This window comes from Vigna umbellata, chromosome 1, assembly GCF_029865625.1.
Source record: "Vigna umbellata cultivar VRB3 chromosome 1, Vumbellata_1.0, whole genome shotgun sequence".
Taxonomy (NCBI): Eukaryota; Viridiplantae; Streptophyta; class Magnoliopsida; order Fabales; family Fabaceae; genus Vigna; species Vigna umbellata.
This window is the reverse complement of record NC_142165.1, coordinates 50,707,443-50,735,237: the sequence shown is the minus strand read 5'-3', so window position 1 is coordinate 50,735,237 and position 27,795 is coordinate 50,707,443. Positions and strand designations below refer to the sequence as shown.

General features: G+C 34.4%; 3 protein-coding genes across 8 annotated transcripts; 1 reads left to right on the top strand and 2 right to left on the bottom strand.

Annotated features, from left to right (window-relative positions):
• Positions 1-1,304: 1,304 nt before the first annotated feature.
• LOC124846001 (pentatricopeptide repeat-containing protein At5g44230-like) lies at positions 1,305-4,849 on the top strand. Of its 6 annotated transcripts, none has more exons than XM_088103649.1 (6): positions 1,305-3,301; positions 3,406-3,451; positions 3,927-4,019; positions 4,115-4,219; positions 4,402-4,518; positions 4,596-4,849. In XM_088103649.1, the coding sequence occupies exon 1, from the start codon at positions 1,369-1,371 to the stop codon at positions 3,220-3,222; it is 1,854 nt and encodes a 617-aa protein (XP_087959775.1). In that variant the 5' UTR covers positions 1,305-1,368; the 3' UTR covers positions 3,223-3,301; positions 3,406-3,451; positions 3,927-4,019; positions 4,115-4,219; positions 4,402-4,518; positions 4,596-4,849. The 6 variants fall into 6 exon arrangements, with proteins under 6 accessions (XP_087959775.1, XP_087959777.1, XP_047179174.2 ...); XM_088103651.1 differs by having other exon boundaries at positions 4,100-4,219; XM_047323218.2 differs by having other exon boundaries at positions 3,406-3,466.
• Positions 4,850-5,127: 278 nt separating this feature from the next.
• On the bottom strand, positions 5,128-13,943 carry LOC124845994 (putative CoA ligase CCL12). The gene is made up of 14 exons (XM_047323205.2): positions 13,395-13,943; positions 13,193-13,322; positions 12,851-13,110; positions 12,369-12,570; positions 10,293-10,333; positions 8,865-8,993; positions 8,651-8,724; positions 8,346-8,566; positions 7,400-7,494; positions 7,114-7,330; positions 6,628-6,753; positions 6,056-6,154; positions 5,622-5,828; positions 5,128-5,427 (listed from the first exon to the last, which is right to left on the bottom strand). The coding sequence occupies exons 1-14, from the start codon at positions 13,679-13,681 to the stop codon at positions 5,314-5,316; spliced, it is 2,202 nt and encodes a 733-aa protein (XP_047179161.2). The 5' UTR covers positions 13,682-13,943; the 3' UTR covers positions 5,128-5,313.
• Positions 13,944-22,789: 8,846 nt separating this feature from the next.
• FUS9 (Ubiquitin-conjugating enzyme family protein) lies at positions 22,790-27,561 on the bottom strand. The gene is made up of 4 exons (XM_047323224.2): positions 27,215-27,561; positions 27,047-27,120; positions 23,664-23,811; positions 22,790-23,070 (listed from the first exon to the last, which is right to left on the bottom strand). Exons 1-4 carry the CDS (start codon positions 27,414-27,416, stop codon positions 22,973-22,975), a joined length of 522 nt encoding a protein of 173 aa, XP_047179180.1. The 5' UTR covers positions 27,417-27,561; the 3' UTR covers positions 22,790-22,972.
• Positions 27,562-27,795: the final 234 nt, after the last annotated feature.

Sequence of the window (27,795 nt, the reverse complement as noted above, 5' to 3'; positions counted from 1 at the left end):
CCAACCCAATCAATCATTTCTATTATTTCCGGTTCCATCATATTATGAACCACATACAAATGAACTTCATCATTTAACCTAGCAATGTTCAGCATATGCATGACACCCCTATCATTAGTTAATAATTCTAACCTATCTGGGTCCACAGACTGACCTCCTAAATCGTACCATAATTCCTTGATGTCCATATGACCTAATTCTTTGACTGAGGCTACTATTCCAAAATAGCTCCATAGGTCTGGATCACAAGACCATTCTGCTCTCTCTTCTTCAAATTTTAACTGCCCATTATCATCACTGACAAAATCTCCACAATGGTGGACCACCACCTTAACACGTTCCTCATCCATATGAATAAGTTGCTTTTATAACCTGTACATTATGGGGGTTAACAAATATTTGGAATATTAAACACTCACTAACTACGGGAACACTCACTCACTAACTAAACACTCACACCGACACAGACAGGGGGACAGGGAACAAAGTAACATCCCCACTAACGAAACACGCACACACAAGGGATCACTACAACTGATAAACAATTCAACAAACAAAATTCGGGACCACAATGTCTAAACTACAATGTAACAATTCAACATGCAAAATGGGGACCACAAATCATTATAAAAATTGTTACAGACCAAAACAAAAACCCAATTGTCGAATACGCACATGTTCGTAAAAGCAAAAAGACATTTATGCGTTCAAACAGACAACCAAAGACGAAACGAAATACCTTACCTTAGTTCCCGTCAACTATCGGCTGGATTATCTTCGTCTTGTCCAAGATTGCAGTTGGTGATCGTCTTCCGCTTCGTCTCGAAACAAGGAAATGAAATCCTCAATTCCAATTTCAAATCCCTAATTCTGATTTTCTTAAACTGAATAAAAGGTACTAAATAATGTCACATCAACACTATTTATTTAATCAAAACACTCCACGTAAGTCATCAACACACATCACCATATTCTCTGTGCACCACGTGGTCTTAATTTAACGCCGTCTCACACCACTTAACGGTTAGGGTAAAATGTGTTCATTTTTACAAAAAATATGACCCAATTGAGACAAATGAAAAAACAAGAATCGAACCGAGATTTCCATACAAAATTGAGGACTGAAGAGGATTTAAACCTAATATAAATTTTTTTTCAACATTTTCATATAAATGTGTTGATTATTTTTATTTAGTTTAAGACACGAAAGTATAATAATAAATAAATAATTAGTATGTGTTTCTAAATATTATAGAATTTATCTTTCAAAATATATTTTTAAAGTCTCCCTAAGAGAAATTTATGATTGAGTAGGTGAGTGGTGGAAGCAAAGAAGTTTACGAAGGTAGGGGCTGTGGGTAGTCTCGAATGGCAGTGCAAAGGGTTTTGGAGTCAGAAGTGGTGAGAATTGTGGAGAAATGCAGCACTCTTAATCATGCGAAACAAGTTCACGCCCATATCTACGGCAACAACCTCCACCAATGTTCCTACGTAATCACCAAGCTCTTACGCCTCGTCACCTCGCTCACCCATGTGCCGCTCGACTCCTACCCTCGCCTTATCTTCGCACAGGTCCACACCCCAAACCCCTTTCTCTGGACTGCTCTCATTCGCGCCTACGCCGTCCGAGGACCCCTCTCCCAAGCCCTTAGCCTCTTCTGCTCCATGCGCGAACGACACATCACTCCCCTCTCGTTTACCTTCGTAGCTCTCTTTTCCGCTTCCGGTGCCGCTCGCCACATCGGTTTGGGAGTGCAGCTCCACACCCAGACACTCTTGGTTGGTGGGTTCGATTCTGATATGTATGTCCACAACGCTATGATTGATATGTACGTGAAATGTGGGTTTACGCGATGCGCACGCAAGGTGTTCGATGAAATGCCTGAACGGGATGTCGTTTCTTGGACCGGGCTGATTGTTGCTTACGCGAAGAGGGCCGATATGAAGGCTGCGCAGGACTTATTTGATGGGTTGCCTGTGAAGGATATGGTTGCTTGGACTGCGATGGTTACTGGGTATGCGCAGAATGCCTTGCCGGAAAATGCGGTGGAGGTTTTCCAGCGGTTGGTAGACGAGGGTGTCGAGATTGACGAAGTTACCTTGGTTGGTGTTATATCTGCTTGTGCTCAATTGGGTGCGTCTGTTTATGCTAAGTGGATAAGGGACATTGCTGAGAGTTCTGGATTTGGGGATGGAAGTAGTGTCCTTGTGGGGTCAGCCTTGATAGACATGTACTCAAAATGTGGTAATGTGGAGGAGGCATATAATATCTTTAAAGGAATGAGGGAGAGAAATGTGTTTTCTTACAGTTCTATGATTGTGGGGTTTGCTATACATGGTCAAGTTCATGCAGCGATTAAGTTGTTTTATGACATGTTGGAGACTGATGTGAAACCAAACTGTGTAACTTTTGTAGGGGTGCTTACTGCGTGCAGTCATGCTGGCTTGGTAGACCTAGGGCAGCAACTCTTTGCTACTATGGAAAAGTATTATGGTGTTGCTCCAACCCCACAGCTTTATGCATGCATGGCGGATCTTCTTGGTCGAGCTGGATACTTGGAAAAGGTAATACGGCTTGTTGAGACAATGTCTATGAAGCCTGATGGAGCTGTGTGGGGGGCGCTTCTTGGAGCATCATACGTTCATGGGAATCCTGATGTTGCGGAAATTGCTTTCAAGCATTTATTTGAGCTTGAACCTGATAACATGGGGAATTATTTGTTGCTTTCTAATACCTATGCATCTGTTGGAAGATGGGATGATGTGTCTAGGGTCAGGAAATGGATCAAAGAGAAAAATTTGAAAAAAGATCCAGGATGGAGCTGGGTTGAAGCAAAAAATGGAATGATTCACAAGTTCGCTGCTGGTGACTTGAAACATCCACAAATTAATGAGATAAAGAAGGAATTAAATGAACTTTTGAAACGACTAAAGGGTATTGGATATCAGCCAAATCTAAGTTCGGTGCTGTATGATGTTAATGATGATGAAAAAAGGCTGTTACTAATGTCTCACAGCGAAAAACTAGCGTTGGCATTTGGATTGCTGAGTACTGATGCCGGTTCCACCATAAAAATTATGAAGAACCTTAGGATATGTAAGGATTGTCATATTGTAATGTGTGGAGTATCAAGACTTACTGGAAGAAAAATTGTTGTGAGGGATAACACGAGATTCCACCACTTCTTTAATGGGGCCTGCTCTTGTAGAAATTTTTGGTGACAGAGGCTAGTGCCATATGCGGGTGAATATTGACGCATAGGTGTTGGAAGGATAACATAGTGACCTTCTCTCATTTTTGGTAAACTAGAGGTGTCTATAGAGTTGTTTTGTGCCTACCTAGACTAATCTATTATAAAAGGATATTGAAAGTTTAGATAAATTGCTCACCTGTTCATTTTACAGGTTGAATTCATCATTGAGGAGTGTTAAAAATGAAGAGGGAAGGCAGGTGATTCACGTGAAGGTAGTTGGTAGACAAATATTTTACCTTAGGGAATGCAAAAGTTTGTACAGATAGATGATCAATGCAGTTATGTGGAAACACTTAAGAATTAAACTGTAAAATAATTCTAGAAGGCTTGATTGATCCCTCTCATAATATTCTATTTATAAGAATAAATTGATACAAGAGTAGATAATAATTAGGGCAACCCTAGATACAATATAATCATGATAAACATAGTAATCCTAGACACACTATAATCATGATAAATATGATAACCCTAGACACAATATAATCATAATAAATAGGGTAATCCTTGACACAATATGATAATAAATGTGCTCGCTTAAATTCTATACAAGCATACAATGACATAAACCGAGATGTGAGTTTGTTGTTGTTATGGCCTTTATCAGGAACTCTTGATTGTCATAAATTCTCTGGTTGCTTTGGCATTATTCATTTTTTTTTACTGTGACAGGTAATAGGAGAGGCTAGCCATTTATCAGGTTATTCTTTCTCTGCCCAAAACAACATTATCCATCCTTCTGCAGAGCTTGGGGCAAAAACAACTGTAAGTTACTTTAGTGGTCTGATATAGGGTTTCTGGAGCATTATTTTTTGTTCTTTCCATTTTTAGGTTCATATAAATAGTTATGATTTGTGTAGGTTGGACCACATTGTATGTTGGGGGAAGGTTCACAAATGGGTGACAAATGCAGTGTGAACCGGTCTGTCATTGGCCGTCATTGTCGGATAGGTGCCAATGTTAAGGTGGGATGATATATTATTCTTACAAGTTAGCAGGAGGTTACATTTTGGTCTTCTGATTTATCTGTGGCATATGGACTCCAACCCACAATGAGTGATCAGCAACACTGTCTAGCATATTCCTAATGAGTTGTATTCAATAATGTTAATGCCAAGTTTTCCTGTGACTTGTTTTATGCATGCAGGTTTTTAATTCAGTAGTTATGAATCATGTTTCTATTGGAGACTGTTGTTCAATCCAAGGTTCTGTTATCTGTAGCAATGTACAGCTCCAAGAACGTGCAGTAGTAAAAGATTGTCAAGTAATTTGTTTTCGCCTTTTTTCTGACCATTTTTTCATGCAATTTGAATCGGAATGTGACATTGCTTGTCTTGGCAGGTTGGAGAAGGTTATGTGGTCACTGCTGGTAGTGAGTGCAAGGGAGAGGTCTTAGCTAAGAAATGAAACTGAGATGTGAGAATCCAGGCTGGGAAATTCATACCAAAGTGATGAGAGGTGTGGGAGTGTTCCGGATACTAAATGGTCTATAGAGAATTACGAGTCTCATTGAAGCCATTACTTCTATTTTTTTGCTTATAAGTGGTTTGGTGTTAACATCAGAGGTTCTCATTAATAAATTTCTATACCATTCATTCGCTTTTGTTAGTCCACGTTGGAATGAGAACTAATTAAGACTATCAGAAAAATGAATGAGGAACATAAACGTAATGAATGATTAAGATTAAGATTAGGAAACAAACATTAATAGTAACCAACGTTTATTCAGGAAAACCAATTACATTCATTTATGAAATATATAGCTTTGATCATCATTCTTTGAATGATGACAAAATATGCTAAAAGTCTTTGAATACGAAATTTCAAGAATTTGTAAAATGACTTTGACGAATTTTGATGTGGGAATAAAAACTTGGAAAATATTTATAAGTGTTTTTATTGCGGCAAGAAGAAAATGAATGTTACAGGGAATTGTGGCAGAGGAACATGAATGACGGAGAAAAAGAACTGAATCTTGTTTACACGCCAATGACGGTAGGTGAAGAGAATGGACAGAATCTTGATGTATGTCTTGTTCTTTTGCAAATTAAGAATGTCACTAAAGTCTGCTCTGAATTGAAAGCTCGCGTTTCGCCTGATCTCTCAAAACTCTCCTTAGCAATTTGTTGGAAGCTGTTCGAGGAAAGTCCGGAACAATTTTAACAAGGCTCACCTGTAGAATAACAGAACGAGTTTGTGAACATCAAATCAATAACTTAATCATCACAAGTCAGGTTGAAATTCCGGTAAAATTTCAATTTCCCTTCAAACTTGAAATTTCATGAATATTTAAGTCGTTGAGTTGTGGCTTTTCATGATTTATTCAATTCAAAATGGTAATTGCTTGCAATGAACCACAGGTCATACCTTAAACAAGGGATTAAGGTTGCTTTGAATGGCTTTAGCGAATTTCCTTTTTAGAGTTTCTGCATCTGAATTGTATCCTTTCTTTAAAACTACAAATATAATCAGCTGTTCTGGACCTCCATGTGCAGGTGCAACACTGATTGCAGCTGTCTCCAAAATGCATTCATCAGCCCCATCACAGACACGCTCAATTTCCACAGAACTTGTCTGCATATCAGAACAGAAAATTCCAGGTAAGAATAACAGTCAGACCAAAGGTGTCAAGGTAGGAATTTATGATTTTCTGACGAATCCATGTAGCAATTAGCTTCAGTTCTTATTAATTTATGCTGAATATTGACATGGAAAAAATATATGATTTGTACACCATGTTTATCCAATAAGTGTAGAACTTGGAGGAGATAAAAACATAAATATAGCGGTGATGAAGGTACCTTTATTCCACCAAGATTCATTGTGTCATCAGCCCTCCCTTGTACTACTAAATAGCCTCCGGCAGTTCTTTTGATTATATCTCCATGTCTCCTAAGAACCTGCTTATATCGTTTTAGAGATTACAAATTATGTATAATGAACCACTTGAAGAAGTTTATTAGAATAACAACAGAACGTGAGTAGTTAACATTACAACTCACAACATAGTCTATTAAGGTACCATGTAATTTACAATGTGACTAACTGAAAACCTTTATGAAGATATTGCGCACTTCCGTAGCATAACAGTGTTTGATAAACATCATAAGTCGAGAGTTAAAGAGTAATCTTATACTCTAGTTTCTTTCTTTTTGGATTTTATGTGTTCAATTAGGTCAGTGAGTACTTGTGCAGTAGGACATCAAACAAAGCATTAAGATGTATTGAACCAATTCATTCTGGACCTTTAAAAAACTATTAGTATGCAAGAAAAGCCACAAAATACCTTCAGATCTGAACTACTATTGCAAGACAGCTATAACTGAATTTGAAAATAACGTAACATTGGGAATAGGATAATTGAAGTATATACCTTTCCTTTGTACATTGGCATTCCCTTGAAGTAAACCTCATCATTATCAGCATTAAGCAATCTATCAGTTGCTCCCATATATATGGGAAACAAGCCCACTTCACCAACACAAGCAACGTCCTCTGGCTGTCATATTGGTTAAAGAGGTCCAACAAATTAGAAAGCCTAAAAATAATTTCGCTATACCAAAACGAAATGGAATCCATTTGGTAAGAGTAAAAAATCTTAAAGACTTAGAGAATTGAAAAGTGTCACAGGACACACAAACAGTCTCAAGATTTTGAGATCAGTTTTCCATTTAGCGATATTGGTTCAAAAGTATGGATTATGTAACAGATAACAAGCACTTGACAACAATTATCCATTGCAACAATAAAATTATAGGTAAGTATTCATACGATGAAAAACAGTTTGAAGTCGGTGGCAAAATACTAAATAGTTAGTACTATATGATCAAATAATACACTACCAAGAAAATTTTCTTACATAAGGAACTCCATTTTCGTCAAGGATAACCAAACCAGTTGTCATTGATGCTGTACTAAATGTTCCAAAAGCTTGGGGCTGCAGTGTACTTCCCATGATGTAAGAAGATGCAAGCTCAGTGCCTCCACAACATTCAATGATTGGTTTGTAATAAGACCTCGAAGAAAGCCAGAGGTCATCATCAACATTTGAAGTTTCTCCAGTTGAACAAAATGTTCTGCGTATAACCTCAGATTAGTTCAGTTTTTCATTAATTACTTGATTATTCAAACTAATAAGAACCTACTTTATCTTTGTCCAATCCAAGCCCTCCATGCATTGTGTATTCTTCCATGTCTTTACCAAGCTTGGAACCGTTCCCAAAATAGTAACACCTGCATCCTGAACAATTGCAGTTGAATGATGATCTTTGAGCAACGTATCTATTCATGCAGATTAAAAACATGATCTACAACAGTTAGTATGACACTTATGTTTTATTGCTGCATTTATGTCTGATTCACCCCATCCATAATAAACCTCTTTGTGGCTAAGTCAGGTTCTAGCCATGAGAACCTTGCCCTCTACAAGGTTATTTCTCCCTTTCCTGTACATTCAGGCCTAGAGTACAGGGGTTCATGTTCCACTATAAGCACCTAGTCGTTGAGGCTCAGCCAAATAACTGTGTATAAGGACAACTCATTTTTCTCTTTTCTTTTGCCATAACAGAATTACATAAGTTAACATATATACTTTTATGGACATAGCTCACTACACAATACTTTTTTGTCATCACAAACTTCATCTTTAGTAATTCTAGTTTATGAGAAAATTTCTAAGCAGCAAACTTCTTTTATCTTGTTTCGACATCAGTGTGGCAAACAGATGCAAATTGTTTTCACAAAGGATAGGAATGTTCACAAGTAATGCCACTGTAGATGACACTAACTTGAAACCATTTCCCTCTACATCCCACTGCATCATATTACTTCATGGCATCCATAATTTGGAAGAAAAAACAACTACCCTAGATAGTTCCCATTCAGTCCTGCTACTAGTCAGCATTTATTTTATTTAGCATGCTGTCCCCAAGTCATATGTGATTAAAACAAGTTATGTTGATCACAAATAACGACCGCTTTGTAGAATAAGACATGTTATGTTAATCGCCAATATTGACCGCTTAGTAGAATAAGACATGTTATGTTAATCATAAATATATAGGGACTGAAATATTGGAGTTGGACAAATACCTGAACGAACTTTCCAAAACCATGGTCTAGAGGAGATCCATGGTACAGAGCAAGAGTTGCACCTGATAGAAAACATGAATATATAAGAGTTGGGCCCATCACCCATCCTAAATTTGTAGGCCAGCAATAGACATCTCCAGGTTGAATATCAATAAAAGCCCATCCATCTGCAGCACTTCTTATGGGTGAAAGTTGAGTCCAAGGAATTGCTTTCGGCTCCCCTAAAAAGTAAAAATGTAACTAGAAAATCATTATAATGGGAGTTTCTTATTGATGTATTTCACTGTTCAAGGAAGAATCTTTACCCGTGGTTCCAGATGAAAAAAGTATGTTAGTGACAGCATCAATTGATTGATTGAATGGAGAGTAGTGATGTGACCTGCCACGGTTTAAATGTTAAGGTGAGACTAAACACTAGAGAAACATTCCAAATTCTCTCACCCATATTTTCTGTTTATGGGACCTTTAGTAATGACTCTTTTAGATCACATAATAGAAACATTTTAATGTATACATTACCTGGGATGCTGTCTGCTAGAAGAAAGAAAATCCTTCCATGATACATCGCATTCTCTTAATTGCACACCTAGATCATCACCTATCACAGGAAGCACGATAACTTTACACGCAGCTGCCTCAATGACTCGACTGCAAGGAGAAGTAAGCAGAATGAGCTGGTGTTCTAAATGTAAAAGGAAAAACCTTAAATTTATCTAGCTTAAACTACAAGAAAGCTTGAAATATTCCAAGTTTTGCTTCGTAAAAATATTCTGAGTGGCACTAAAGTAAGCATTAAGCAGTGGTTAGGAAATGCATCTAGAATACGAAACTTGGTCAATGGAAGTCAGTTGTGCCTTTTACTGACCAAAATCTCGAGGAAAGTCTAAGCATATCAAAACGCCAAGAAAATATAAACGAGCAAGGAATGCGACATTCCAAGTGGAAGAATCACATTGAAGGAGCATTGAAGAAGTACCACAATTATGCTTTATGATAAAGACAGATGCATCCTAAGCATCCATCTAGCATAGAAAAGAACAAACTATTCACCTGATAAGGTTTTTGGTACTTGGCCGGTACTGGAACTAACTAAGACATTTGTTCAAGGTCCTACACAGTCTATGTAAGTTGAACTGGTATATTTTTCAATTTTAACATAAAATATTAATAAATATTAAGCAAAAAAATGTAATCATAATTTTAAAGAAAATGCAAATGACATTACTTGTAACTGATAATATTTAAAATTAAACAAGAAACCAAATCAAATATGTCATAACATATACAATACAATATATATCAACTACCAGGATTTGAACCAGATTAACTGACTTTACACCAGCTCTCTATAAGATCAGTTTTAAGAATAGACGAAAGGAATTGTTTATTAGTTAGAACAGTTACTTTGGTCTGATACCATTCTGACATTGGTTCTTGATAGAATCGTTAGAATCGGAAAAGGTAGTATTAAAAAAAGATGACTTGAGTGTGAGATATCAATTTCATTTCATAAGTGGAAAATATAATTTTGCCATATTACTCTTTTCTTATGGTTCCATTAAATATCTATTAACTAGAATCCCGCATATAAAAGTTCCATTCAGGAATTTATGAGAAAAAAGAAAGGTTCTATAAAAACAGTTTCCAAAATACACTGTGTTTGGTGATTTAACACTATTTTCGTTAAGCTTGACTCCTATATTCTAATACAATGACCTTTCTGTTCCAAAACAGATTGAGCTTTCACTAGCATGTGACCATTGCATTGAACTCAAACCCAAGTAACAAAAAGGAACATCCCATTGAAACATTTATCAAATGATCGTTATATAAAATTACTATAACAAATATTGAGCTGGTAATTTTGCCAAGAGTAAAGGATTTCTGAACAGATAAACAAGGTAATATGATCCGGATAATGCAAGAAGTATGATGTAAAATAATTACCTGTACAAAGGGAACTTCCTGCCACCTCTTGATATGAAATCCTGAAACAAATTCAAGCCGAGTAAATTACAACAGTTCGAATTTATCTTTGAAAGTTCATCATGTAAGTGCTTATATCAATGATCCTAAATGTGAGGACAGCTAGGATCAAACTCTTTACCACTGGATCAGGATAGTTTTACACCATGTCAAGGACCAGCTCTTCTTAAAGCTTAAGCTATATGTTTTTATGTCTAAAGAGGATTCCAAAGAAGCATCTACAATTTATTTCCCCCATTTTTATATATTTGTGTGTATGTGTGTCATGAGTTGAGGATTGTTCCTCCACTTTTATATATATATATATATATATATATATATATATATATATATATATATAATGTGTGTGTGTCTGTTTTATTTTAGTCATATCATTAGTTAAAATGAAATTTCAAACAATCCCCACTTATGTCCAAAATTGAACATTTCAAGTGGGATATTTACAAGACTGGATATTTGGATATAGTCCAATAATAGATCATCCAAAAGGCCCAAAACAAATGCTAGGAGAGAAGAATTCGAGCTCCAAAACTTAACTCAATATTATATAATCTGCTTGTAAATTGAGAGTTGCTTAAGCCTTGTAAGGGCTACATAAGTCATATATATAACTAATGTGGGATCTACACCGTACTCATCAAATATGCAAGAACAGAATGACAATTTCAAAATTGTTGTATTCATGATTTCAACATATTCTTCAATACTTTGATCTTTATAACTCTAGGTATGAACAAAAGTAGTTTGAAGATTAGGGAGCACTAATTACAACTTGTTTCTACAATTCTATTTGATGAAATGTCTAGAACATACGGAACTAGGAAGCCAGGATCATGACATTGAATCTGACCTAGTGAAGGAACTATACAACTGAGTCATATACGACAGTTTCAAGAACCAAATGTCGTAAAGCTTAAGCTATAAAGCACAAGCCCAATAATCGTATTTAGTCTAAAATGTCCTCTGGTGAGAACCATTTGGGATTCAAGCATAAGTACTAGTGCACTCAGATATTTTGGTGAAATTATAATTTAATTAAGGGAATTTGTCAGTGAGGACAGAACCCTTGACGACTTAGTAGAATCTGATTTCATTGCATGAACAGTCTCCCAGCAGTTTAATTTGTCAGGTGCAAGCCCAGAAAAATTAATTTCTAACAGATAGTTGGGAACATAACAAAATGTAACTAACAATATATGACAAGTTCATCCATGTAATTATCAGTTTAAGATTTAGATAATTGCTACTTTTAGGTTGTGAGTGTGAAAGTGCTGGACAGGAAAGGCAAGAAGCCTGGGATACCCATCATCTATAACTCAAATATTCAATTTTCTTTATGTTCGTTATCTGTCCAGGTTTATCTTATGGCTATACATGTTAAGATTTCATTCACTTAGTGTCCTCCTAATTGATTTTCGCTTAACTTCATTTAAAACTCTCAGCACCATGAAATCTATTTTAGTAAACACTCTTTGATCACTGAAACTGTTAATAATATGGTTGTTAGGTTCTGTCAACTCCTAGCATGCCACCTTTTAACACACTACATACAGCTTTCAATGCAGCTACTGTTATACCTAATTAATATTTATTATAACCCTGACCTTTCTCGGGTTTGTGAAGTCTTAATTTATTGCAATGCACCATTCATGAAGACTAACAAGCCCTAACAAGATCCAGCTCTTTGCTAATGTCTAGGATCAAAGCTAAATGATGCAGTCAGCATCCTCATTAAACATATATAGGCCAATACGTTTACCGAAATAAGGTCCAAGAAATCATTATTTTAACAAGTTCTCCTTGAATTGGGTATCTGTGAACATTGACCGTTTGCTGAATCTCATCAAATAAGAAACATTTAATAAAATTAAACTTTTTTAGGCCATATGAACCATTTGGTAATTTTAGCATTTCTTCACACACACTGAAGCGTATAACACGCATATATTGGTGACTAGGAAAGAACAAAGACAATATCGATTGAATAGAACTTTGATGAACAACAAGTAATACACAATACCAAATTTAAAACATCACCTGAGTGAAAATACCCTTAGCTTTAGAAACACGCAGGCGAGTTGCAATTTCTTTTGGTGCAAAACTATCAGCTATTGATACTACAACACATCCTGCTAAAACAATGGCCAGATATATAATCACGGCATTGACTGTCATTTGCATGTCAATGGCGATTGCATCTCCTTTCGAGAATGAGGCATCTATTGCATTCGCTACCAACCTGGAAAAAACACAGCAAAAACTATGAAAATTACTTAAAGAATAAAACAGAAGGGAGAAAGATCAAAATCTTAATAGTGAGATACAGGAACAAAAAGAACGGAAGAAAAATAAAATAAAGCATAATGATACACAAATTAATCCCGAATCAACAAGAAAATCAAAGCAGCGATGAGATTGAAAAACACATAAAATTATTGAATCAACCAAAGTGGCACAGGTATGATGATGAGCAACACAAATTTGGTCCAAAAGCAAGACTGTGAGCTGAAAAGGCTTACATTACTTGTTGTCGGAGCTGTTTAAGCGTGATACGGTTAACCTCGGAATCATGAAAAGCTTCATCTCTCCAAACGATGGCTAAACTGTCATCTGGTTTGTAGGGATGAGAATTGGGTTGCAGGCAGCAATCAGCAATGTTGAGGACAGAACCGGGAAGCCAGGTGCCTCCATGTCTAGAAGGGTCAGAAGTATCTAAAATAGACTTGGGAGGTTCAACAAAGGAGAGAGAAAGCTCCTTGAGAAGAAGGGACCAGTAGAGCTGCATTGACAATGAGAATTAAGAAAGAAAGAAAAGAAGAGATGTGATGTGTGAATAGAAAAAGAGGTGTTGGGTTGTTTGCCTGAGGGTGTTGAACAGAAAAGTTGTGAAAGAGGCGATAACTGGAAATAGGGTCTTTGTAGGAAGGTCCTAAAAGTTGAGGGGCGTGAGTTTCCATGAAACGGCCAAGGTTGGTGCGTTTGGAGTTGTCCCTGAAAAGAAGAAGAGAAGTGAGTGGAGATTGTAGTGTGATAAGAGTGATAGATAAGAAGAGAAAGACTTACAGGGAAGGAAACCAATAGAGTGGGAGGGAAGCATGTTGAGTGTGGAAGGCAGAGTGATAAACAGAGTGATAGAGAAGATGATGCAATGAGTGTGGAAAGGATGGTTTCAGCAGTTTTCGAGTCACAATGTGGCGCCATATGAGTGAGGGTTGGTTGTCGTTGTCGGTGTCGGAGAGACACTGAGACAGAATATCCCTCAAAAGACGGTAGAGTTGATTGGCTTCTGCTACTGTCAACCCTGCATTCAGCAAGTCCTCCACTTCCAATTCCCTCACAGTCTTCACCATCTCTGTTTCAAAAGTGGAAGTTGAATGAAAAGTTGCAGAGGGGTTGTTGAGTTCTTGAGGTTGAGGTGATCCAAGTGGATCATGCGGTATCTTCACACCACCAAACACTTCAAACTCTGTATTATTAAGCTTCCACCACCTTCACAGCATCTCCCTGAGAAAGCTTTTCTTTTTTTCAGGTGATTGGCGGTGATGAATGGTGATGTTTCTGAGACAAAAATTGAATTTGGCATGAGGCACCAACTTTACTTAACCACGTGATCTGTTTATTATACCTACCACAGAGTGAGTTAACTGCTGAGTTTATAAATAAGTCACTGCTGAGTTATTTATCAAATTGATTGACTCAATTTATATTAACTTTTTTTAAATTACAACTTAGAATTATTTATTAGATGTAAATTATATTGTTATTATAAAATTCTTTACGTTCAAATAAAAAATAATCATAAAATAATAATATGCAGTTATCAAATAACCCTTTTATGGCAATTTTTTATGACTTCGTTTTTTCTTTGAGAAGGTTAATTAAAATCGTTGATAGGGTGGTTGGTTAATGAGGTTGAGGTCCCAAAGTTGACCACAACATAGAATGGTAGTTGGTGACGCCTCTCCCCACAAACAACCAAACCAACCACGTTTTTTTCCCTCCAAAATATCCTGTTTTTTAATTACAGAACTACAAAAGGAAAAATCACAAACATTCACCCTCATTTTATATACACATGTCTATTAAATACTTGTTTTTCTTTATTATATTATATATCCTATAAATTTATTATTTTTATTTCCTATATATATATATATATATATATGTTAATCATTATTTTTTATGTATATGAATCATTTTTCTTATAACATCTCATTTAATAATATAAGTCATTAAGTCAAACATGCTACAATTATTAATAAAAAAACTATAATCCAATAATATAACTACAACAATATATGATAATATATGATATGTATACAACTCAAGAAAACTATAATGAAGACAGAGAGATTAAAAATCTTTTAAAAAGGCCTTATATAAAGAACTACAATCTTAAAGCTACACAATTGTATCACTATCAGAGATATATCAACTCTTACTTTCTCATTTGCAAAGAAAAACACAAGCACAAAACAAACTAATAAAAAATAAAAGATAGACTAATATACAAAAAAATACATCATATATCAAATAAACAAGTTGTTTTAACACAGTAAGTAATCCATACAATTATAAAACACTAAGTACACAATTAAAGACTCTTCTAAACTAAATTGTCCTGATAAAATGCATTTGATGTCGAACTGCTTAAACATTTTGTACTTGTGATGGATATCCTTCACTCACAAAGTTAATCATTTTATTGTCATGAGAACTACAAAATATGTTCTTAAAGACTTCCTACTACTCTCACCATCTAACACATCATTCTTTATATGAGTTTGAATGATTAGTAGAGTATCAGAATAACTTTCATTATGAATTCCTACTTCAATGTATACTATAAGAAACATGCAACCAATGTTGTTAGAAGCGTGAGTAAGATCGCAAACTCGCACAATCCTACAAGTTTTCACCCCTAAGCAAGTTAATGTGAAGGTTGGATCGGAAGATGGCCGAATCAGAGCAATCTTTCGAGTTTGCTCATCGAATTGAAGGATCGTTCATTGCGTCAATTTTCCATAGTGTTGTGATGTTAGGGTTCGAGAGGAGTTGCGACGGGGCTAGGGTTTGACGGTTCCCATGTGTTATAAAAAATTGACCCGCTTCATGTTTTAGTAAGAAAGCCTCTAACTTCACAGGATGCTCTATCTACACATAAAAACATCATAAGAGCAATCAAGTCATACTATTATGATCATCGATTAATAGAGACTCACATTGATGATATAAGGTCACATGCAAACAAGTAAAGCCTACAGCAAATAGAAAGACAGATATAACAAAGAAAGGAGTAAAAAATCAACTTACTCAAAAGGATTTGTAAAACTCAATGTCCTCATTACAAATATGTCCTCTTTCGTCAAAGAGACAAGTGAAAAGATAAAAAGCTTAAAGGAAAAATAAATAATTATAAAAAAGTGATTTCAATAGTGATTTTATATAAAATGAATTTAAACTATTCAAAACCTTTATATAATTTAAACTTATTTTATTATTAAAATATTGTAATGTTATCTTTTTTATATAAAAAACTACTCTTAAGTTATTTTTTAATCCTCGTCTCTTTTAAAAAACAGGAAACATGTTTATATAATACAATTCTTATTTTTTCTATAAAATAATAATTCAGAAATGAAAATTTATATTTTATTCATGTAAAATTAGTAACATGGTTATTAATTGGTTTTGAAAATAATAAATTAGAATTTAATTAATTGGAAATCATTAATATTTATAAATTATTTAGTAAGTTGGAATTTAATTTATGCTTCTATAATTTTTTTAATTTAATAATCCTACACTTTTAAATTTAATTATAAGTATAAAATAATAATTTTTACAATGAAAATTAAAATATTGTGGTAGTTAATATAATAAATTGTATTTTTCATAGCTTCTTTTTAAAGAAAACTTTCATTTAAGTTTTATTTAAACAATTGATTAAAATATCTCTTTAAATCCTTTTTTTACTGTTGTTCTTTTATTCTATTTCGGTTTCATAGTTCAGTATTCATGTCACTAATTTAAGAACACTATTTATGTATATATATATATATATATTATATATATATATATATATAATTTGAAAAAAAAAACAATGTGATGCAAATAGTATCTTATATCCTGATAATTGTGGGCAAACACTTCTATAATGAAGTCTTTCACACTAAAAACATTGCATCTCACGTGACTAATCTGACTGATGAGAGGAAGACTCTTTAAACCCATGAGAAGGAGACATAGAGAAAGGTTCCTTCTATCTCTGTGATCCAGATGGTCCCCCAACCCTCTAAGGTTGTCTTTGCTCATTCTCCACTTCATTCTTTATCTTTTCCAGCACTCTAGCCCTTTCTACCAAAGCAAGAATCTCATTTATACACAATATAGTCACCATCAAATTTATGTCTCCTCTTAAGTCATTCTCAAATTCCTGACATTGTCATTCCTCATCCATGTTCAGAGTATGGAAATGAATGAGATACTTAAACTTCTCAACATACTTAGAAATTGACATCCCTCCTTGGACTAACGTGAGGAACTCTACTTCCTTGGCAAACTTGACACTGTCAGGAAAATATTATGCATAAAACTTTTTGTTGAATATTTTTCAATTAATGACTTATACACTCTCCTCCATTAACATTTTCACATTGCCCCACCAGTGGCTTGCTTCTCCAATAAGAAAATACTCTAGAAAAGCTAATCAATCCTTTGTTGGGCACCTTTTCACATCAAAGATTCCTCTCCATGTCTCTCATCCAAAGATCTGCTTCATCTGGACCTTTTTTAACATTGAACCTAGCGGGATGATGTTGTAGAAAACTCTCTAAACTTCACTCTTGGGCTTGAGAAAATTGAGTGTGAAAGGGCCAAACTATTGCCTTTGCGTCACACCCCTCTGATTCATAACTGCCATGTACTGCCTCTGGGATGTCTTAATTGAAACCCTAGTAGCTTCCAAATGTTGTAAGGTCATCGTGTTCTGCTGAACCAAAAATGCATTTTGTTGTTGCATCGCTACCACAAAAGATTCCATCATCCTTACTAGATTGGGCACATTTATGGTGGAGGAAGAGGAGGCCTAGGTGCCATACTCTGCTCACACAAACAAAAGCCATCAATTTAGAAATACTATCTAGACACAACTAAGAGTACATAACAAAAACTTGGTAAACTCATAACCTACATGTGTTCGAAGGAAGAAATGCTTTGATACCAAAAATGTAACATCTCATTTAAATAGTCTTAATACTATAAATGAAATATTACACATCCAATAAACAAGATCATTTAACACAACATAAAGTATATAAAATTTCCATTACAGTTATCCAAAACATAACTATAGGTAAATATTTATATACACATATATAACTAAAAAAATACTAACTATACTAATCAAACTAAACATATGTTCCTTCACCGTCCAAAGCCTACTCCATGGAAGCCTCATCTCCATATTTGTTCACACATATCAGGTGATCATATTAAAACATACATCAAGCACAACAAACACGACACAAGAAGGGTAACCTGATATTAAAAAAGAAATTCATTCATGCAATTATAACATCATACAATATAAGTCATTTCCAAATCAAATCAAATCTCAACATACAATGATTTCTAAACTTGATCAATCTGGATTTATGTATTGATGTCAGACTATGACATGTTTTTGCACTTGTAGTAGTAGAACAGCCAACCCACCCCAAGTTACCACACAAGGCTAATCCATCTACCACCTATGAACAAAGAGCATCAGACCATAGACTAGGACCTCCTAGTACTCCTCACCACATACTCCCCTTCTCTATTTGAGATGGAGCGATTATTAGAGTATCAAGATAACTTCCAAGACTGAATCTCTACATCAATACATCATTCTACTTGCCATGAAATTCCCCTCTCACAACACACATCACATTAGCCCAAACTTTTCATGCATATATATAAAACAAAATCATTTGTAGTAAGATTTAAACATTAACCAAACTTAAGAGAAACCATAGAAGCAAAAGAATTTCACAACAAAATGAGTATGTAAAAAACCCTGGCATTGAGCGACTCATCCTTGGTGTTGAGTGTTGTGAAAAGTTGGCGCCTGAGTGCCACCCTACTATAGCTGAGCGCCAAAGCACTCGACTTTCTGGCGTGCAGGTACCAGGTACCGTTGGTTACCGTTGAGCACCACACTAGAAGTGTAATAACCTCAAAATTAGCTTTGGTGATTTGCTAAGGAATCAAGGTTCAACCAATCAACCTATAACTAACAACTCATGTATTTCATTTCTCTTTCTTTAAACTAGGTTCCTAATACTCTAAGTAGCCAACTAAGTCCTAAATGGCCCAAATAAACACCTAACAACAACTTTGCTCATAAGACCATTCCTCCCTGATTTCACATGACAAAATCCCTCATTTTCTTGACCAAAATTGATTTTTATACCAACCTATTGACCAAAATCAAAACTTTAAAACTCATATATCGGATTCTATACATTTAACCTCAAATTTAGTCGAACTAAAAGTTGCACAACTCTTAAATCACTTAAGAACAAACCTTAAACCTCAATTTTTCTCATTCAATCATTATTTTAAAATTTCACCTATCAAACCCCTCATTCCTCCTCGATTTCACATGTTAAAATCTCCTATCTTCTTGACTAAAATTGATCTTTAGACTAACCTATTGACAAAAATCAAAACTTTAAAACTCATATATTGGATTCTATCACATCAAATTTAGTCGAACTAAAAGCTATGTAAGTCTTAAATCCCTAAGAAAAAACCTTAAACCTCAATTTTTCTTATTCAATCGTTATTTCAAAATTTCGCCTATCAACCGCAGCCCCTTCTCTCCCATTTTTAATTTACAATCTAACTCTAGACTCTATCTATTCACCAAATCTAAAAAAAAACATCATATTTCCACTAAATTACACTCCAATGTAGCAATCTCAAGTGGTTCAAACGAGTACAAACCAAGCACAAGCATACACACCAACATTCCTCATGAACAAACATCAATCAACAAGTATATTATCATATAAATACCAAAATTCCATCTATAAATCATCCAATAACCAAAATCAGTACATATTATCAATGGCTCATTAAATTAAACATCAATCAAACTACATTTCAATCATGAACATGAATTCAAAGTCTCTAAGCCAAAATAAAAGATAATAGTTAGCTTATCTTACCAAGTGGGAAACTTATACTGCTCAACTCAAACAACTCTATTTGTACTTACAAACAATAGGATTTTTTTACCGAATAGACCATTAAGGCCATTGATTGACAAGAAACAAGAAGAGAAGCTCCAATAACACATGCAACATAGTAAGTTTGCATGTTTCTCAAAGCAACTTAAACCAAGGAAAAGGAGTAGAAATTTAACTTACTCCATTTGTAAAACATTCTTAAAAATTGAGAAAGATAAATAAATTTCATTGTATAACCTAAAAGGCACAGTATGTTTTCATAAGCTATTACCAACTTTTCTAAGTAATTTTTAAGTTGCTTCTTCAAATAATATATATCAACATATTTTTTTTCTATAACAAATTCTTACTTCTCACAAATATTAAAAAAATATTATAAAAACTTAGAAAATGAAATTTTAGAATTGATAGAAATTTAAAAATAATAAGACTCGATTATTTTAATGTTAAAACGATTTAGAAAAAATAATTTTAGTATAATTTAGTTTCATTATTTTAAAACATATTATCTCTATAAATCGATATTTTAGATTTCTCTAGCTTCTCTGTTCTTTTTCTTGCTCCATATTCATTTGATTAAAGATTTGAGACCGGAGTGATTCGTATAACGAACTCTTCAATTGAGACTGATTAGTTTCTCTGTTCTCATAAGTTGAGTTTTAGTTTATTTCTTCGCCTCTTTATGTCTTTTGTTGCATGTGAGTCGTCTTTTGCTTGCATGTATCTTTTTAATCTTCTATATAAGTCTACGTTGATTAATGATCATAACGGTATGTCCTGATCATCTTTATGATACTTATATGTGAAGATAGAGCATCCTATGGAACTAGAGGTGTTTTGGTTATCTTAGATATGTTTTAGTCAAGTTAGGAAAATTAATCTTTCTTCCTAAATTTTTGGTTTGAATTGATTGAATTGAATAATGTATGTTGATGGCATGGCAATTTTTGTGTTGTAATGTACTCCTGAATCAATGTTAATATAATGTGAAAACTGTGATTTATGTGATATAATTGTACTTTCATATGTGGCTTAATACCTCTGATGGTCCCTATTTTCGTTACGTGTGTTTGATTTGGTCCCAATTTTTTTTCTGTTTCAATGTTGTCCTAAAGAATGTAATTTTTGTTCAATTTAGCCCTTTTTGCAAACGATGTTTAAATCGTTAAGGACAGACAGTCCAGGTGCGTACAAGACTAATGAGATGACATTTAACTACTGCCATGTCACCATATTTTTCATCCTTCAGCCCAAACAGATATTGAAACTCTACTTTCTCTCTAGTCCCCTAACCCTAGCGCCGCCACCGAACCCTAACGCCACCGCTGCCACGGAGCTCGTCCAAAGTCATCATGTCGCCGTGAAGCCGCCCCTGCAGAGAACCATGGCAGCCATTACACGCAACCTCCATGGCCACCACCATCAAAGTCGCAATCTCCCCCAAATCACGAAACTTTCCTTCGCACCGCCGCGCTACCCAGATCACCTCCGCACCTCTGCCATCACAGGATTTTTTCAAGCCGCCACTGCCCCCAAATCGAACACATCTAACAAAAATAGGGACCACCAGAGGTATTAAGCCATCATATGTTTTTTGGTTTTAATGGATTGTGGTTTAATGCTTAAATTGAATGAGAGGATTTTAAATTGAGAAATTGGTCTAATTGATATCAGTTAAAGATTATTTTACATCTATATGAACCAAGGAAGAAGATGAAAGTACAATTAGATGCAATGAATCATGTTAGAGTCTTCCCAATCAACTTCTAGTTTCTGAGACAACATTGAGCAAGATCAGGATACGTTGGGTGTAAGTTCATTTTTTCGAAGTATAGAAGCATTTTTGCTCCATAACATTACTTTAATAGTGGCTTTTTGATTTGGTTCTCGTTGGGCAAGTCTATGTTCCATCAGGTGAAACTAAATTCAGTGAGCTCATTAACTTTGTGCCACTAGGCACCACCTTGTGTCATTGGGCACCAATTTAGGTAATTCATCAGAGGTGTTTTAGGAAGTTTTTTTCGTTAAGCCTAAGGTTTTCTCGATGAGTGTCAGGTCCTTGGATTGCTAGGGTTGGGTGCACTTCTAATACCGTTGGGCACCGTTTGTTCTACATCTTTGAGTGATTGTGTTCTCTAATGCTTATGATACTAGTTATGGTATTAATATTGTATTTAGTTTGTAACGTAAAACAAATGTATTTATTATTGGCTTATAGGATATTTCCAGGAAGGAAACCCTATTGAAGATGTTTCTTTGGTGTACACAATGATGTGGGATTCTAGGGTTGGAGGTTATCTTGACACTCTAATAACCATTCAAACTCATATGGAATAGAATGAGATATGTTCTGAGAGTTACATGAGGTTCTAGTTTAAAGAACAATGTAGTTCTTATGACAGTAGAGGATTAAACATGTGAGTGATAAAGTGAGACCTATCATATGCAATGTAGTAGAGGCTATTACAACTGCAAAACCTCCTTAGATTCAATATCAACTTTTGTATCGAGATGATTTAATCTATAAGAGTTTGGTTGTATGTATGCTTCTATATAGAAATTGAACGACTCCTTGTACTTTAAATTTATGTTATTTCTTTTTCAACTAGCTTACCCTATTATGGCTTTTGTGGTTGTTGTGTTATTTTTTCTCTTTACAATTATTACCTTAGTAGTGTGAGTAGATCGAATATGCATGTTGTTTTTTTCTCTTTACGTTTATCACCTTATTTGTGTGAATAAATCAAAGATACAAGTATAAAAACACCTTTTGTGGATGAGGAAGAAGCTATCTTAATAATTGGTGATATTAAATCATGTTAAATATAATCTTATAACATCTTCATGATAAAGTAACTCGAGAATGTATATAAGTAATATTATTATAGTCCTGTAAGAAAATCCTAATAGAAAGAAAATACTAATACACTTTGGATTATCATTTTTTCTTAATATAAAAATTGAAAATGTTTTATTTTAATAGTACTATGCTATTAAAATGAGATGTTTCAAATATCATAAAAAATAGGTTAATTAGAATCCATAACTTCGGTAAAAATTCTAGAATTCCTAAAATTAAATTTAAAAGACGTGTTTTCTTTTACTCAACAAAAGACATGTTTACAAATCTTTGTTGTTTACAAATCTTTGTTGTTGTTTCGCCAAATTTAGTTAAGCAGACAAATGTAATGTAACAAAATAAATAAAAAGTAGAACAGAAAAAACAATTAAAAACATGTGATGATAAATAACCATTATCCAGGTACAATTATTGAAGAATCAACTAAGGCACTATCTGGAAGAACGAGCAAGTAGGAGTTACTATTGAATTATAAACTATCATTCTCATTTACATAAATACTGGAACACTGTGTAAGATGTAAGTTAATAAAAGGACAGTTACATTCACTTGGCAAATCGAACAGTCCACTCTGCAGCAATACCATCATGTTTTGCTCTGTCTCCCGAATACAAGTGAGCAATGCCAGGGACAACAGCATTATCTGCAAAAATGATTACAACTTTACACTCCAAGATCATAAATGCCTACTTGGTATGCTGATGTAAAGTGTTGGCGTTATTAATATTAGATGTTTGGAAACAAAAGTTCTACAGCCACAACAATTAAGGAAGAGAAGTATGAGATAAGATGGTTGATATGGTGAGAACAAAAGGCTTTTCTATTTTTATAGTACTTTAATTTCTCATTTTTAAATACTTGGGAAACATGAAAACAAAACAGTTTAAAAGGAGTTGTTTCTTGGTAAATCTTTAAAAATAAGAAACCAAGCATTAGCCAGGTAACATGCATGTCATTATTTGTAAGAGCAAAAAATGAAAGCAGAAATCCTATTGTCAAATCAAGCAACCTCTAAATTGGTTGAATCCCAAGTGTCAAAAAACATAAATTAGTTGGTGTCCCTGTTACAACGTACTACATCTCCAATACAAGGCAAGGTTGAAGAATGAACTAACATACAAGCCACCATCAACCGCCATTTATAGAAACAAAATTGAAAATGAAGACAATACAATACAATTGACCAAAATAGTCATATCAATAAGTATTTTATTTTAAGGAGTTGGAAGAACTTACAATGATCAGGATTTGTGAAAATTGATCTAACTTCTCGTAGCACCTTAGTAATTGTTAGTGCTGGACTCCAATCATCCTTCAATATTCCCATACTTACAAGGCCGTCAGGGTCTACATTGCAGTGGTAAATGCGTGTTTTGAATACCACCTGCAATCTCATTTCTTTAATTTAAAATAGTAAAACACTGAAATCACTTCAACAGCCCTATACATTATTTTGTGGTTTGTTTGTGCATATCGCTCCTTTGTTTCCAAAACCAATACCACTCTTCCTTGATCAGGGGAAGTTTATGAAAATCAAGAAAAACAGAAGGAGGATAATTTAGTCGGTTCATAAAATATTTTGAACATTTCACAAAAGGGTTGTGCAGGATTTCAAAACAAAGGTGATATACTTTTAAAAATTGCAAAAATAGAAGAGGTAACAGTGACATACTCAAAAAGGAAGAAAAAAAAAAGTAAACTACTCCAAATTTCAATTTAAGAAACTAGAATTCAGAAGGCAGCTGGAAGTTCACATTGACCCAGTCGTCTCCCTAAAACAGCACAGCCAGAAAGCAAACTTTCCATTTTCCAGATCAAAATCCAAAAATATGTGCATTCAAGCAAATGAAAAACCTTTATATATATATTGAACATCATTAAGAATTAATTAAACTGACAATCAAGATTTATATATCAAAAATCATCTACAAACAAGATTAATCAAATGTAACAATCTAAACACATTGTCACTCTACCCCGGTCTTGACTTTAAGATTTCCTACTCAAGCCCATGAGAAAACCCATCCCAAAAGACTGCTCTGCTAAGTGAGAGAACACTCTACCCAACCACTCATTAAATGATTTTCATTCTAACTCTTTAAGCACATGTATATGTATGCACTTCCCTAGCTGCTTCTTTTCAAGTCACCCTTGCACATGAATTCCATAATATTAGTTTGTTGGGTAATGAGCCTCATGGCTCAAGTGCCACATTGAGCACCTATACTCAATACGGAACGTTATATCAGACAAAGACAAGTTCATCGCCTTGCAAAACCGAACTAGTGACTGATGGAGTAAGTCATATGTACTGTCTGCTTGAATGACTCAAACGATTGAGAGGAATCATGGTCCAAATGTGCAACCTATGTGCAAATTGATAAAGCCTGTCTTGATCCACAACCAATCCTAATAATAAATATCAACATGATCCATAAACAACTTTATTCTGGTCAACAATTAGAATGGATTTAAAGGAATTCAATCCAGTCATTGTATAAAATACAGCTCCATGCCAAGTGTGTATACAACATGTCAGAATGCGCATTTAAGCTCAACAGTAACCTTTCTTCTACCTAAAATCCTAGTCTCAATCTAAACCCCTTACTTCCTCATGGCTTACTAACTACATTGTCAGACAATCTCTAGCCCTCCTGGTTCTTGATTCGCCTAGCAGGCATGCCAATAAACTCGACTAAAGAGTTGACCGAACCAAAACTCTTTGGATAATAGCTATTGTAACTAGTATTACTATGATCAGTTTATTATGCTTCATTTTCCGGATTGGGCTCATTGTTGTAGTAATTGTAGAAATGAATACGTGCGGATCCCCTTGAGTTCTTCATTCAATGACAGATAAAACCACATATCCAACTTGACAGAAGTGAAAATGGAAGGAATTCAATGAAAAGATATTTCAAAAACTACACATGTTATCTTATGATCAGAAAGAGACACACCCTATGAGATGTAGTTTTTAAGATAAAATAAAAACCAATGGCTAAAGATTCATACACACCCACACGCAAGCAACTTCATGCATGTTAGATATCTTAGATTCTTAGAAATCTTATATTTATCTTTTATCTTCAATAATTTATTTTCTGTTACTTTGTTATTATGTTTTATTTATATTTTGGACTTAGTCCATATTTCCTTTATTATAAATAAAGTACTATATGTGTATTTTTTACACAAGGGAGATTAATCTCAAACCTATTTTTCATTATGTTCAATATGGTATCAAAATCATAATTTAGAGTTAATACTAGCAAAATTTGATGTTTGTTTAGTTTATTCTTCCACTCACTATCGGACCACCCATTAATGTTTAATCTCACACACAAGATGTATATACCTTGACATGAAGAAATTTGTTAGAAGTTCCACATAAACTAGAAATAAGGTCAATGCACAATATATAAGTGGATGCAAACCTCACCTTACAAGCCATAGGATTGAGTTAGGTTTAAACTTTATTTCTTAACATGGTAGTCTAGTTCCGGGTTATAGGTTCCACGCTTCATCTGATTCCACATATAAATCAGCTATTATCAGTAACTATTTCAAATGGTATGAGGGTGAATAGCCTTCTAAATCCACTGCATTTGTAGCACGTGTAGGTACATCTTTTGTTGGTTAACTCAATCTTCTTCTCTTGTACATAATATAGAGCTATAGCCTTAGTAACATGTGAACTTGTTTGGCTTAAGCAATTGCTTAAGAGTTACATATTAGTTCTAATCCTATATTTCATGAGAGAACTAAACACATTGAGATTAATTGTTATTTCATTTCAGAAAATATTGTATATGGAGATATCAAAATTGAGTTTGTTAACTCAATTGATCAATTAACAGATATTTTTATTAAGTCTTTAACAAGGACCGAGAATTGACTTATCTTATCTTCTATTACTTTGTTATTATTCTTTATTTATATTTTGAGTTTAATTCACATTTTCTTTATTATAATAAATAAAGTATCCTACGTGTATTTTCTACACAAAGGAGATTAATCCTAAACCTATTTTTTATCATGTTCAATAATGCAAATCTTTCACCTTTACTTATGAAAAGAAAGAAAACACATGTTCCAAAAGGGAAAAAGTTAGAACATAGTCGACATTTTATTTACCCAGTTCATACACTTTTCTGGTTGTATAACAACATAACCTATAAAGTAAAGGATAGAAGCACTTCTATCAGAACTAGCAACAAAATTATCAGATCCAGTCCAGCAGACGGCTAGTAAAACTCTTCCGAACACCAATCAAAACACTAAATTATGAGAAAGAAAACTGAAAAAAGACGTTACCACTCGCTAAATAATAAGTTGTCACACTAATAAGTCAGATAGTGGTTAATGCGGCTGTTTGGCTAAATTTCTTAATTAGAAGAAAAAGAATAAGGAAAAATGAAAACAACACTAGTTCAAAGAGAGTTAACTTTGCAGATACGTATCCCTAAAACAAAATAACAAACACATATAGCGGAATACAAGGGAAATCGAAACATTTTTCACACTAAAAAAGATGAAACGGATTACTCAAAAGAAGTACATGTTCACTCCTTTGTAGAAAACAAAAAAGAATGGTGCAAGCAACATGAAGAATGTACCTGGGGAGGCTTGAAGGGATAATCACTAGGAAATTTGATGTCAAGGAAAAAGATTCCACCTTGATAGGGTGTTCCTACAGAGAAGAAGTTGATAAAGGAAAAATGAAAGTTAAGAAGATGATAGGACAGTAATAGGGTTAATAAATAGAATTGGGAATGTGTAGCTACCTGGGGTTCCAATAATGGTGGCAATCCAGTGATATAGGTTATCGCCCTTAGGGCCAGCGGAGCAATCGGGAGGAGGGTCGTTGTTGAGTTCCACCATTTCCCTCTGAATCCTCTTTCCTGAAGCCGACACGGAGGTTGTGGGTATCCATGACGATGTTGAGGAACTCCACGATGATTTTCCTCCCCCTCCTGATATCATCATCAATCTCTCAAACCCCAAACAAACTCGACAATTTTCTTCTTCAAACTTTCCACAACCAAGGACCAGAGTGTTTCATTTCATCCTCTCCCATCTTTTGCTTCCCACTAGCACTACATTTTTATCTCAAGAATTTCAACTCCAATGTTATTTGGATTAATATGATGCCAGTTACTATACTTTTATATCATAATAATGTAACAAGTAATTTTCTCGTCAATGAGAATGGATTATTTATCAAAAATATATTTAATTGTTGAAAAAATTACAGCATTATACCTCCAGTATATGATACAGTTTTTTGAGATTGGAAATAATCACCTCTTGCTTTTAATATTTACAATTTCTCTTTATCCATGTACACAATTTAATATTTTCAAAA

Excerpts from the sequence above, each read along its gene's own strand:
- LOC124846001 (XM_088103649.1), top strand. The coding sequence starts at position 1,369 with ATGGCAGTGCAAAGGGTTTTGGAGTCAGAAGTGGTGAGAATTGTGGAG.
- LOC124845994 (XM_047323205.2), bottom strand. The coding sequence starts at position 13,681 with ATGGTGAAGACTGTGAGGGAATTGGAAGTGGAGGACTTGCTGAATGCA. Across the intron at positions 8,994-10,292 it reads AGGAAGTTCCCTTTGTACAG|TCGAGTCATTGAGGCAGCTG; the intron begins GTAATTATTTTA and ends TTCTCCTTGCAG. Across the intron at positions 7,495-8,345 it reads GTTTTGGAAAGTTCGTTCAG|GATGCAGGTGTTACTATTTT; the intron begins GTATTTGTCCAA and ends GCAATTGTTCAG.
- FUS9 (XM_047323224.2), bottom strand. The coding sequence starts at position 27,416 with ATGATGATATCAGGAGGGGGAGGAAAATCATCGTGGAGTTCCTCAACA. Across the intron at positions 27,121-27,214 it reads CACCATTATTGGAACCCCAG|GAACACCCTATCAAGGTGGA; the intron begins GTAGCTACACAT and ends TCTTCTCTGTAG. Across the intron at positions 23,812-27,046 it reads ATCCCTTCAAGCCTCCCCAG|GTGGTATTCAAAACACGCAT; the intron begins GTACATTCTTCA and ends ATGAGATTGCAG.